The 13,385-nt window shown below is 24.4% G+C and overlaps 1 protein-coding gene across 1 annotated transcript; it reads left to right on the top strand.

Moving 5' to 3' along the window:
• The first annotated feature begins 2,718 nt into the window (after positions 1-2,718).
• LOC137823653 (protein DETOXIFICATION 43) lies at positions 2,719-12,574 on the top strand. Its single transcript, XM_090296994.1, has 12 exons — positions 2,719-2,831; positions 3,719-3,840; positions 4,286-4,603; positions 6,167-6,321; positions 7,151-7,286; positions 7,648-7,744; positions 8,171-8,271; positions 8,968-9,131; positions 9,372-9,560; positions 10,567-10,662; positions 10,753-10,874; positions 12,252-12,574. Exons 1-12 carry the CDS (start codon positions 2,758-2,760, stop codon positions 12,298-12,300), a joined length of 1,623 nt encoding a protein of 540 aa, XP_090153120.1. The 5' UTR covers positions 2,719-2,757; the 3' UTR covers positions 12,301-12,574.
• The last annotated feature ends 811 nt before the right edge of the window (positions 12,575-13,385 follow it).

Raw genomic sequence — 13,385 nt, 5'->3', positions numbered from 1 at the left:
ATTAGCCATTCGGTTGACTTGTTATTGTCTATTGCATCATGATACATATTGCACCATTTGTTGTAGCAAAAGAAAATGCTAAAAGATCTGTATCTGACTAGTTAAGTGCACAAGTGACATAATTCAAATATCTTTGAGGTCAATTGCACAAGTAGCAATACTTTAAGGTTCTTGTCTCTTTTTTCACTAGGATCCTATTATCAAATTCATCATATTTTTCTACTTCAGGTTGATTTGTCTATTCTTCATAAAATTCTGTTTCTTATTTATCAGTCTCCTTATCAAACTTAACATCTCTACAAATTTAAATGAAGAAGATGTATTCGTATAACAGTTTATAGCCCTTCAACATTTCTTTTTTCATCTCCATACATTTCTTTTACACCCTCATAAACATACAAATCTTCATTCCATTGTTTCTAGATTGTAGAATCTGAAAGTTAAAAGTGTCATCTAAATTATGTAATTTGAAAAAAAAATGAATTTATTTAATTTGGAAAACCTTCTGAATTGCTCCATTTATTTGTCATTTTTAACTTTTAAATTATACAATTTAAAAATCATTTTTTTATTTTTGGATTCACTACAAGAAAATCATGAAATAGAAACCAATTTGTAGAAACCAAAATAATTAGTTACAATAGTAATTAAATTAGAGACCATTTTAGAAACTAAAAAGAAATTTGGTTTCTAAATTAGTTTCTATTATTGTTAAATAGTTTCTAAATTGGTATCTAATTAGCGACCAAGGTTTTTGCTACCTAATTTATAAACTAAATAATTGGTAGTTAAAACCTTAGTTGCTAATTAGATACCAATTTAGAAACTATTTAACAATAATATAAACTAATTTAGAAACTATTTTTTATTTAATTTCTAAAATGGTCTTTATTTTAGTTCCTATTGTAATTAATTATTTTGGTATCTAAAAATTGGTTTTTATTTCATGATTGTCTTATAGTGATTACTTCCTAGGAGTTATTTTTCTTAAAAAAATTCTAAATTATATAATCTAACAATTAATTTTAATTTCTGAATTATAAAATGATATAATCTGAAAGTTAAAAATAACTTTTAATTTTTTCAATTAGAAGGACTGAAAGTCAAAAATAAATTTTAATTATATCAACTAGAGGATAATAATGACTTTTGAATTCAACTATGTAAAAAACAATGAAAACTTGTATATTTATATGAATGAAGAAGAAATGTACGGTGGAGAAAATGTAGAATGAAGCATGCTCGATGTACTATTTCACAAACGTACACGATATGAATTCTATTATTTCAAATTATATATAGTTTTTATTTACATTTAACTTTTACATCTTAAAATAATATACACTTTTACACTTTTTAATTTTAAAAGAAATAAATACATGAAAGTTACAAAAATAATGAATAAAGCTTACGCAATATACTTTATTTCCCCATTTAGGGCATTTATAAAACCGTTTTTTATCATTTATAATAGTAATAACAAAATTTATTATTTAAATATGTTTAAACTCATTATTTGATGTCCAATTTTTTAAGTAGTTAATTAGAATCTTAGTTGTAAAGATTGTTTATTATTTGTTAAAATTATTATGCTAATTTTCTCTTTCTCGTTAAAGTTAATAAGTTGAACTGAATCATCATCATATACGAAAAAGTACGTTGATGCCATAGTACGAAAAACTATACCTTATATGCATGACGTGAACGCAAGTATATGTGAAATATAAAAATACAATTTTGAAAATATTATTTTTAACACACGTTTCAAAAATAATTAAGAAAAAATTTTAATTATAAAATCTCATAAAAAAAAACTTTACAAAAGGAAGATAATATATGAAATATGAGTAAAGTACTTTTTTTTCTTTGCAAAAATAATATATTAATAAATGAGTAGTGGAACTATAAAAAATTATTAAATAAAAAAATTATACACTAGAATAATTAATTATTATTTAACTAAAATAAAAACTATTTTATAAATTTAAAAAAAAAATTGGTATTTAAAGTATTTTTTATTATTAATAAAAATTTATAAAATAGTTTTAACCATTAGCTATCAATGTTTTAGTTACTCTCATATTCTAAATTAGTCTCTATTAATATTTTATAGATTAATTTAGAAATTAAAATGTTAGTAGCCAAAACTTTAGTACTAGATATTAGTACTAATAGAAACTTTAGTATTTTTTTTATTCAATTTATTTATTGTTGATTGAAAAAAAAAAACAAAAAATCATAGGTTTGGTGAAATATTTAACTAAGAGTAACCCTGCAAATTTGTTCTTCTCTTCTATCATGGTTCTCCAAATTTGCATTTACTTGTCCATTATTGTTGTTGATTATTTTATAGTAATATGAATCACGCAGTAGTGTCAATTATTTACGTGTTCTAGGGCTTCTGCATGCTTCCCTATTGTATTCTCTTTTTTATTTGGTAAGAAAATGACATCTTTAATTGCATATAATATTATATAAACTCTGCTGAGCAAAAAAAATAATATTATAAACTCTGCTGAGCAAAAAAATAATATTATAAACTCGTAAAGAGTACTATAAATACATCACTTCTTATTGTGATCTTTCAAAGCAAAATTTCAAGGTTAACTTTATTACTTTCCTTTTATTTGTTAGAGAATAAAATGAAACTATTACTTCAATTTTTGAAAGCATGTTTGTAACATAATTTAGTGTGTGTGTTTGAAACTTTTCAGATTGAAAGCACAGGAATTGTCATTGTTTGAGAGGTAGAAGATTATGGAGAACAACAATGGCACTTCCCATAACAACAACAAAAGAATTCCATTCTTGGTTTTCTTCAAAGATGCAAGGTATTGTAACTATGATGTTTTCTTTTGTTGTTCAAACTTAGAATGATTTTGAGCTCCTAAATTTAGTTTTTCACATTATGTTATATATCATAGTTTGATTACAATGTAACATACAACAATTTCATTAAAAAATAATATACATGATATCCTAAGCTTTTTTAGAACAAATATATTAACTAGTTTCCTTTTATGGTTTAAAAAAAAGTAATTGTATTTAAGTAAGCAAATACTTAGCTTATAGGTAAATAACATGCTTAATTAAATTTTAAGTTATTCATTTGAATATTTTAATTGAATTTCTATTAAAAAATATTTTATTCTAAAAAAAAATTAATTGAGTTTCTCGCATATAATATATTTTTTTGAAGTGGGTGTTATGATTGTTATATTTGTGATATTATTTTAATTGTTTTTGTGTGTTAAAAGATGTGAGATTTTTTTCGGATAATATAAAAAGATAATTGTCATTAATGGAAAATGATAATTATCATTGTCTACAATATTGTTTTTATTAACCATAAAATCTTAGTGAAGAAAATTGTAACCAAAATGAGACGACAGTTAACATTTAGCTCAATTGAAAAAAATAAAAATGTTTGAATACTCAATTAACCAAAAAAATAATAGAGAATTCATTAAAGTTATTTAAATTTATGAAAGATTTATATATATATATATAATAAAAATATAAAATCAAGTGTTAACTAGTAATGAAAATGACTGTTATTTTTTATAACACAAGAGATGGTATGTTATTTTAATTAACTTTTGTCCTTTTCATTACTCTATGTGAGAAGTTATTGCATTTTATATGAAGTTACTAAGCAAAATCAGATGAATTAATGTAGTTTTGTGAAGAACTAACACTGAAATCTTGTAATATGTAGACTTATCTTCAAGCTGGATGCACTTTCTAGAGAGATACTGGGAATTGCATTCCCTGCTGCACTTGCTGTTGTTGCTGATCCCATTGCTTCTTTGATAGACACAACTTTCATTGGCCACTTGGGTACTCATTCCTTAATCTTCCATAAATATTCATCATACACCATAATTAATATAGGTATCACAGGAATAAGATATTTTTAAAGTTGGTCTGGTGGATCATTCAGATATTTTTTTTTTAATTCAATTGAAGGTTTGATATTGGATTACTTCTAAATTTTCATCTGCCAGCTTTTCTTATCCTGATTGGTGTTTGACCCTTTCGTTTGTCCGTTTCTCTTATCCTGATTGGTGTCTTGACTCTTTGGTTTGTCTATTCTCGATTTAGCTTGTTTGTGTCCGTTTTAGTTTGGTAGGGTTTGGCCTGTAGTAGTTTGGAAGGTTTTATGTTGTCTGGCAAATTTGATCTTTTATAAGGATTGGATCACTCCTACTCTTTCTTGCTAATAAAAAAAACACCGATTTTGAATCTTCATTTTTCCTTTTTTTTTTCATTTTCATGTTTATAGGACCAGTAGAACTTGCTGCTGCTGGAGTTGCCATTGCTTTGTTCAACCAAGCTTCAAGAATCACCATTTTTCCTCTTGTTAGTATTACAACATCCTTTGTGGCTGAGGAAGATACCATTCAAAACATAAACACCAAAAAAACTGAAAATGATGACACCAAGCTCAAGCAAGCAACTGTGTCTAAGGATCATATGGTTCCAGATATAGAAAATGATGCAGCCAACCAAAATGTTGAAGCTCTTAAACAAGTAACAGATGAATCAAACAATGTTGTAACAAAGATTGTTACAGGGAGCATGGACACAAATAATGAAAATGGTAAGTTTTCTTTATATATACATGTAAACCTAGTTTCATAAATCTTCTTCAAACATGCAGAAAACAAGAAAAAGATAAAGAAAAAATCATAATAAAATTAGTTTGTGGTGAGGTTTAAGAAAAATTTAGATGATACTGCTTTTATTGGTTGATTTATGGAAAAGATCAAATATAAATATTTATTAAAAAATTATTTAAAGAAATTGTGTGTTTGTCCACATGTGAATTTGTCTATAACACATTATTAGCACAGTGCTTAACATAGCACATGTGTTGTGATCAGCCACTTTTTGCTATTGGGTTTTTCTTACTACACCCCCGTCAAATTAGGACCTACACCACCATAATTTTCAAAAAAAAATGTTTTATTCTTTTTTAAACGATGGATTATCCTTTTTAGAAGTTTTTTCCAGAATACACTTTCCGAAATTCATGAAATATATTTTAAAAAATATTTTCTCGAACAGAATTTTTGGAAAACATTGTCCAAAAAATATCTACAAAATAAACTTTCTAATATATATATATATATATATATATATATATATATATATATATATATATATATATATATATATATATATATATATATATATAATTTATTCTGAAATTGAATGAATTCTTTAGAATAAGTTTTTTTCTGAACATGTGAAATATGTTTTGGAAAGGATTTTTCATAATTAAATTTTTTTTTCTTCTTCTTTATAAAAGAAATATTTTAAAAGAGGATTTTATGCATATATGTTTGAAAAACTGAAATTTTGTAAAAGAAAATAAGTTATTCTTATGTATAGGAAACATTATGATCTATAATAACTTTTTTTCTCTTTCACCTTCCTAGGTGCTATTTTTTATGTAAAAAATAATTTTTAAAACAAAACTAATTATCTTAAAAGTCACTTTTTAGTTAACTTATTCAAACAAATTCGATTATTGAGATAATTTACTTTTGACCCTTATTTCAAGCACACCTTTAATTGTTTTTCTGGATTATATTATAATCATTTTAAATTCCATAAAATCTTCTTCAGTTTCATTGTTTTGTAACTGGTGTATGAATAATGTAAAGTATTAATTTGAAACTCTTTCTACTAGTTTGCATATAAATAGTTGAGATATATATTATAACACTACAAGAAAATCATGAAATAGAAACCAATTGGTAGAGACCAAAATAATTAATTACAATAATAACTAAATTAGAGATATTTTGGAAACTAAAACAAAAATAGGTTTCTAAATTAGTTTATATTATTTTCTATTAATGTTAAATAGTTTCTAAATTGGTCTCTAATTAGCGACCAAGGTTTTAGAGACTAAATTTAGAAACTAAATAATTGGTAGATAAAACCTGTGTTGCTAATTAGATACCAATTTAAAAACTATTTGACCATAATAGAAAATAATATAAACTAATTTAAAAATCAATTTTTGTTTTAGTTTCTAAAATGGTCTCTAATTTAGTTACTATTGCAACTAATTATTTTGGTTTCTAAAAATTGGTTTCTATTTGATGATTTTCTTGTAGTGTAATGAATTTTGATTTTTTGGTATAATTTTCAGAAAAAGTTATGACTAAGAGGAAGCAAAAAGTTGGGAAGAAGATGATTGTTTCTGCATCAACAGCCTTACTTTTTGGAACAATCCTTGGCCTCCTTCAAACTGCAATCCTTTCATTTGCTGCAAAACCTCTTCTATATGCAATGGGTCTAAAACATGTAACTTCATTTTTTCATCATCAACAACTCATATAATTCTATTGCTAATCTTCATTTTAAAGATAATAATCTATGCATGTTAAGTTTTATTTTTCTTATATATTAAAAAATAAATTTTAAGTCTAACTCAACATTACTAAACTGACTTATAAGACGATGTTTAGATTCACTTATATATTACACTACAGAAAAATTATTAAATAGTAATTAAATTTAGAGACAAAAATAATTAGCCATTATATTAATTAAATTAAATATTAATTTAGAGACTAAAAAATTATTCATATTTAAAGTGGTTTCTATTATTAATAAAAATTTATAAAATATTATCTAAATTAACTACCTAAGTTTTAACTGCTAATATTTTAGATTCTAAATTAGTCTCTAAAAGACTGATAGAGACTAATCTAAAATATAAAGTAGTAAGTAGTTAAACTAATGGTTAGATACCAATTTATAAACAATTTTATTAATAATAGAAACTATACCAATAGTTTTTTTAGTTTATAAAATGGTATTTAATTTAATCAAATAGTAACTAATTATTTTAGTCTCTAAAATTAGTTTCTATTTAAAGTGTAGGAAGTGAAATTTAGGTTAAACTCACTTTTATAAAACCGACTAATATTATGAGGTTTGTACCCACTTATATATTATAAATATTCTTATTTGTATATAAAACCAACTAATATTATGAGGTTTGTACCACTTATATATTATAAATATTCTTATTTTTAAATGTTAAGTTTTGTTTTTATTTTTAATTTAATTAGTTTTTTTATATACACTTTAGTTATAGACTAATTTCTTCATATTTTGTTGTATTTAGGATTCTCCAATGCTAGATCCAGCAGAGAAGTACCTAAGATTAAGATCAATTGGGTCTCCAGCTGTTCTTCTTTCCTTGGCCATGCAAGGAATCTTTAGAGGTTTCAAAGACACAACAACTCCTTTATATGTCATTGGTAAGTTCAAATTATTTTTTTATATGTGTGAATTGTGAATTCAATGTATTTACTCACACACTTTTTTCATCTAATCAAACTAATTATGTGAATACATAATTTTAAAAATAAGGAATAAATCTTACACCATATTGTACAAAGTCTTAATAATGAAAGATAGAAAAAAAATGTGTTTTTGATATTTATTATACTTTCAATCAAATTTTGATTTTATTCCTTAAAGTATTGAATTGATAAATTTTTATTTTCCCAATATATATTTAACCCTTTTTATTAAATTACAGTAAAGAAGTGTCATTAAATTTTGTATTGTATATTTAAATGTTTTTCCTAATTAGGGTTTCTTTTTATTTTGACTTAGTTTCGGGATATGCTTTCAATGTTCTGTTGGACCCAATACTTATCTTTTATATGAAATTGGGCCTGAAAGGTGCAGCCATGGCCCATATCATCTCCCAGTAAGTCTTATTACTTTGTATATTTCATAACAAGCAATTGCTTCTTGCACCCAGTTATTTTAGACAGGCACCCAATCAACTCTGAAAAATTTAAAAATTTTAAAAATTGTAGTTTATTTTTGGAATTAAAAAACTGAAATTAAAGAATATATTTCAAAGAAAAAATCCGGAATAGATTTTTGTATTCCATAATAGAATTAGAAACCAAAATACCATTCTAGAAAAAATAATTGTGTAATAAAAAAAATACAGAGAAAGAAATTAAATGAATTTTAGAAGTCACAAAGGATATTTTGATATTTTTCATCAGTGATTGAATGAAGGTCTAAATTTGATGGATGCAGAAAGAAATTTCCTTCATAACAATAGGTATTTATGTGTTGTTCATATAAATAACTGTGTTTAACAAAATGGGTATCCTTATAGGTATTTGATGGCAACCACCCTCCTTTTATTGTTAATGAGAAGAGTGCATCTCCTACCTCCAAGCATGAAGGATTTGCAGATTTTCAGATTTCTTAAAAATGGTAAATGCTTATAATTTCAAATAGTCAGAAAATCTTAGGAATTAAACCAATTATTATGCCTTTCATTGGTATAATAGATTTCTATTTCGTCTTTTTTTTAAGAATTCTTTATGAGTAGATTTAGTTTATCTATCACTACAACAAAATCATGAAGTAGAAACCAAAATAATTAGTTACAATAGTAACTAAATTAGAGACCATTTTAGAAACTAAAAAAAAAATTGGTTTCTAAATTAGTTTATGTTATTGTTAAATAGTTTCTAAATGAGTATCTAATTAGCAACTAAGATTTTTGCTACCAAATTTAGAAACTAAATAATTGGTAACCAATTTAAAAACTATTTAACAATAATAGAAAATAATATAAACTAATTTAGAAACTAATTTTTATTTTAGTTTTTAAAATGGTCTCTATTTTAGTTTCTATTGTAACTAATTATTTTAGTTTCTAAAAATTAGTTTCTATTTCATGATTTTCTTGCCGTGTATGTATCGTTTTTGTTAACATATGGGTTTTGGTATATTCTTCTCTTTTTCTGTATTTTTTTTAATATTTTTTTTATGTGATCACATATAATTGTTGTTACTTGAGCTGTCTATATAGCTAAGATATCAAGTTGTATAATGTTATTTGAGAAGAAAACTTTTATATATAAAAAAACAAATATTATGCTAACTTTCATATATTTTGAACAGGAGGTCTACTTTTGATAAGGGTAGTTTCAGTGACATTTTGTATGACCTTAGCAGCATCATTGGCAGCAAGGTTAGGTCCAATTCCCATGGCTGCATTTCAACCAGGCCTGCAAATCTGGTTGGCTTCATCCCTTCTTGCTGATGGTTTAGCTGTGGCCGTTCAGGTTTACCCTTTTCCTACCCTTAATTTGGTTCCATAAACTTAATTAGGTTGAAGCAAATTATGCATCCTTTGAAATGTTCTTTATCTCTAGTTGATGAACACTCACCGTTATAAGATTCTGATACCATATCTTTATCTTTAGTCGGTGTGAGATCTTCAATAATTTAATATTTGAAAGGATGATTTAAGTGTTTGAGATTCACGTATATGTGTATAACTAGTGATTTTCTCTGGCTCACAGACAATTCTTGCATCTTCATTTGCTGAGAAAGACTATAAGAAGGCTACTGCTGCTGCAACAAGAACCCTGCAAATGACATTTGTTTTGGGAATTGGACTCTCTTTTGCAGTTGCTGTTGGATTATACTTTGGAGCAGGAATATTTTCCAAAAATGTTACTGTTGTGCAACTCATCAAAATAAGCATGCCGGTATACACCCTTTAAACACCAAATCAACAATGAAAAGCTTCTAAAAATCATGAGTTTTAGACTCTTTTCTAATGCTTAATTTGTATACTATAATTTTGAAGTAACCAAATAGAGAAAAATTATTGCATGATGTGGTTTCCATCAATGTCAAACTCATTTAAAAATGAGACTCACATCTATACTCTAAACCTATTGGTATTTCTTCTTGCAACTCCATACCTTCTTTCCTACACCTCCACAGAAGAAGCAAAATAATAATTTTTTTCCTTTTCTTCGTCTTCTCTAATGAACACCCCTCTTTTCCTTCTTAGTCATAGTAATCTTCACCTTCAACTTCCACCGTCGTAGTAGCTCCCACCATACCATCACAATACCCCCACGTCTAGTGTCACTCTTGTAGTCTCTCACCTTTCCCGTCTAAGCAGAAAAATTGTATTTTGAACAATCCATTATATAAATTAATGGATTTATTGTATTTCATATTCTAAAATTCATAATACAAAATTTGTATTTCAGATTCTAGAATTCATTAGATTCTGGATTCTAGAATTCGAAATTGTATTACGAATTGTAAAATCTAAAATACAAACAAAAATTTATATTCTGAATGATAGAATTCAAAATAGAAATTATATTCTATATTATACAATTCATAATACAAATTTTTTACTCTAAATTTTATAACCGATAATGAAAAAATTTGTAATCTAAATTATATAATTTAGAATACAAAATTTAAATTTCAAACTTCAAAACAAACAATTTCGATATTTTTGAAATTATAGAAGTTTAGAAAGAATTTCTCTAAACCTATTCAAATGTTATTGTGGTTGAAGTAACTATTATTTTTTTATTTATTTTATGTTTTGAGATGATGAATTTTTTTAAGACATGAATCACCACCATTAGTGATCTAAACATACACTAATCAAAACTTACATAAATTTCAGCAATATATTAAAGTGTGAAAGAAAGGGTAGTTTTCTAATATCATTTATTTCACCAGTTTGTTGCAGCCACTCAACCAATCAATGCATTGGCCTTTGTATTTGATGGAGTCAATTATGGAGCTAATGATTTTGCTTATTCTGCATATTCTTTGGCAAGTTTACATGCTTCTTTTTCTTCCCTTTTCATAATATGTTATCTTATAGCCAAATTGATTAACTTTTTTGCTACTCTTTTTGTTTAGGTTTTGGTGTCACTAATAAGCATTCCCATAGAAATCTTTCTCTTTGGGAGCAAACAATTCATAGGAATATGGATTGCATTAACCATATACATGATTCTTCGTATGTTTGTTGGTATTTGGAGGTAAAGGAACCATGCAATCTTCTAACTACTTTCATACAATCTTTCTCAGTTCTTCCCAAAATCAAAACAACATCAAATGCATGATATACCAAACAAGAAGGGTTGATAAATTGAGTTTCCAATTATAGGTTTGTTTTAAGAATATATTTTTTAATAAATTATCATTTATATATACTATTTTCACATATTTTGAATAACTTAATTAAAAAAACACAAGCAGAACAAAATCATTAAACTATTATTTGTCTACTAATAATTTTTTTGAGCACAAACATGTAAGATCTATTCTATGAAATATCTGTAATTGAAAATCTAAAAATCTCTTCTATTTTATGATTTATATATCCACATACTACTAGAAAATTATTAAATAAAAATTAATTTTAGAGACAAAAAATAATTATTTATTTTATTAATTAAATTATATATTATTTTAGTGGTTAAAAAATTATTAATATCTAAAATAGTTTTTATTATTAATAAATATTTTTTAAATTAATATTCAATTAGTTATTAAATTTAATTACGAACTTTAGAATTTAAACAATTAATAGGTTTAGGGTAACTCATATTTTTCGTGAAGGGAATGCGTGTGCTGATAAGTTGGCTAATTTAGGATTTATTCATAGAGAATCTTTTCATTGGTATAATAGACTCCCAACTAGTCTGTTCTTAGAATTCTTTATGAATAGGTATAATCTATCTATGTATCGTTTGGGTTAACATATGGGTTTTGGTCTAGTCCTCCCATATTTTTGTATTTTCTTTCTTTTTTCTTTTTTTTTAATAATATTTTTTTTTTCATGTGATGGCAGATGATTGTTGTTTCTTGAGGTGTCAGCTTAGCTGAGATGTCAAGTTGCATAGTGATGCCTAACACGAAAACTTTATAAAAAAAAATAAAAAATTAAAAAATTAAACAATTAATAACTAGTTAAATATGTATTTAAAAACTATTTATCAATAATAGAAACTATTTTAAATACTAATATATTTAACTTTTTAATATAATATATAACTTAATCAGTATAATAATTAATTATTTTAAAAAAATTATTATTTAATAATTTTCTTATAATAATATAAATCACTTTTAAAATTCATTCAGTCATTACTATTTATATGGTTTTTAGGATAACTATTATAAAAAAGTTACCAAACTTATAATACATAATGGTTTAGTAAAAAAATTATTACTCATACTCTTTAAGATAATTCAACAGATTTATAATATATAATGTGTGAAATTGTTTACATTTTTTATTTTAAAAATTGTACTAGATAAACTATAATTAATATTTTTTTTATTTTATAATGCATGTAGTGTACTTTTTTTAGAGACAATATTGATTTAATTTTTGTAAATTTTATATGCAGGATGGGAACTGGGACAGGACCATGGTACTATCTTAGAAAAGGACTATGATGTTATAAGAGATGTTATGAAGGAGTAGCACTTTTTTTTTATCAATTTTCTACACATAGGATCTCTCTCTCTATATATATATATATAGTGTTCTCTATTTTAATATTTTCCATTATAACTTTGGTTATAACTAGGAATGAACCTTATCTTGAACTGCTCCACACATGTTATGTTATGCATTGTATTCTGTTTCATCACTTTCAGGAATTAGAAATGTGTAATGTTTATTAAATCTTCATTATTATGTGATTTTTAGAAGATTGTGTTTCCCATTACCAATATCTAAACTTTGAGGTTTACATCTTTTTTATTTACAGTTTTTGACACTCAAATAGCTGAGTTTTTATGTTTTTTTAATAATAATATGGTTATTGAGAAAAGTTTTGTTTCTATAATTACCATTATAGTTATTATTAAATAGAAACTAATTTTACAGGTCAAAATAATTAGATATCAATTTAAAAACTAATTTATGATTTTTATTAACTATAAAAAATAATTTAAATAATCAATAATTTTTTTAGTATATAAAATAGTATTTAATTTAATTAATATAATAATAAATTGTTTTTTATATCTAAAATTGGTTTATATTAGGAATGTATAAAAAAAATACACAATAAAATTTATCAAAGTTTGTATGAATTTACTGAAAGTATTTAATATTATTATTCATTTACTTACATTATTAGCCTTTAAATCTATAAACACGTGAAGCTAACATTTTGTTTGTTGTAAAATAATATTTAATTTAATTAATATAGTTATTAACTATTTTTTATTTTTAAAATTAATTATATTTAATATTTTTTTATAGAATTTGAAATAATTTTATATTGGTTAATGAATATTTGGATATGGTTTAGTTCAACAAATTTGTATATGTGATCACACCTTAGTGTATTTTCTTGGTCCTTTTAATAATTTTTGCTTAAAAAATAAATAAAGCAGATAGTTATTTAGTGAGACCAAATCATTCCTGCTCCATGCTTATAACCCTACCACAAATATTTTCCATTATTATCAACCAATGTTCACACCATGCAATATTTTCTTATTTATTTATTATTACTATTATTTTTATC

Source organism: Phaseolus vulgaris, chromosome 11, assembly GCF_051622355.1.
Source record: "Phaseolus vulgaris cultivar YP4 chromosome 11, ASM5162235v1, whole genome shotgun sequence".
Taxonomy (NCBI): Eukaryota; Viridiplantae; Streptophyta; class Magnoliopsida; order Fabales; family Fabaceae; genus Phaseolus; species Phaseolus vulgaris.
The sequence above is the reverse complement of the archived record's forward strand: the minus strand, read 5'-3'. Positions and strand labels throughout refer to the sequence as shown.

What these genes read in the sequence shown, in the direction of transcription:
- LOC137823653 (XM_090296994.1), top strand. Translation starts at nt 2,758, where the DNA reads ATGGAGAACAACAATGGCACTTCCCATAACAACAACAAAAGAATTCCA. An exon ending in AACTTTCATTGGCCACTTGG is followed by an intron (nt 3,841 to 4,285) that starts GTACTCATTCCT and finishes TCATGTTTATAG; the next exon opens with GACCAGTAGAACTTGCTGCT. An exon ending in ATGCAATGGGTCTAAAACAT is followed by an intron (nt 6,322 to 7,150) that starts GTAACTTCATTT and finishes TGTTGTATTTAG; the next exon opens with GATTCTCCAATGCTAGATCC.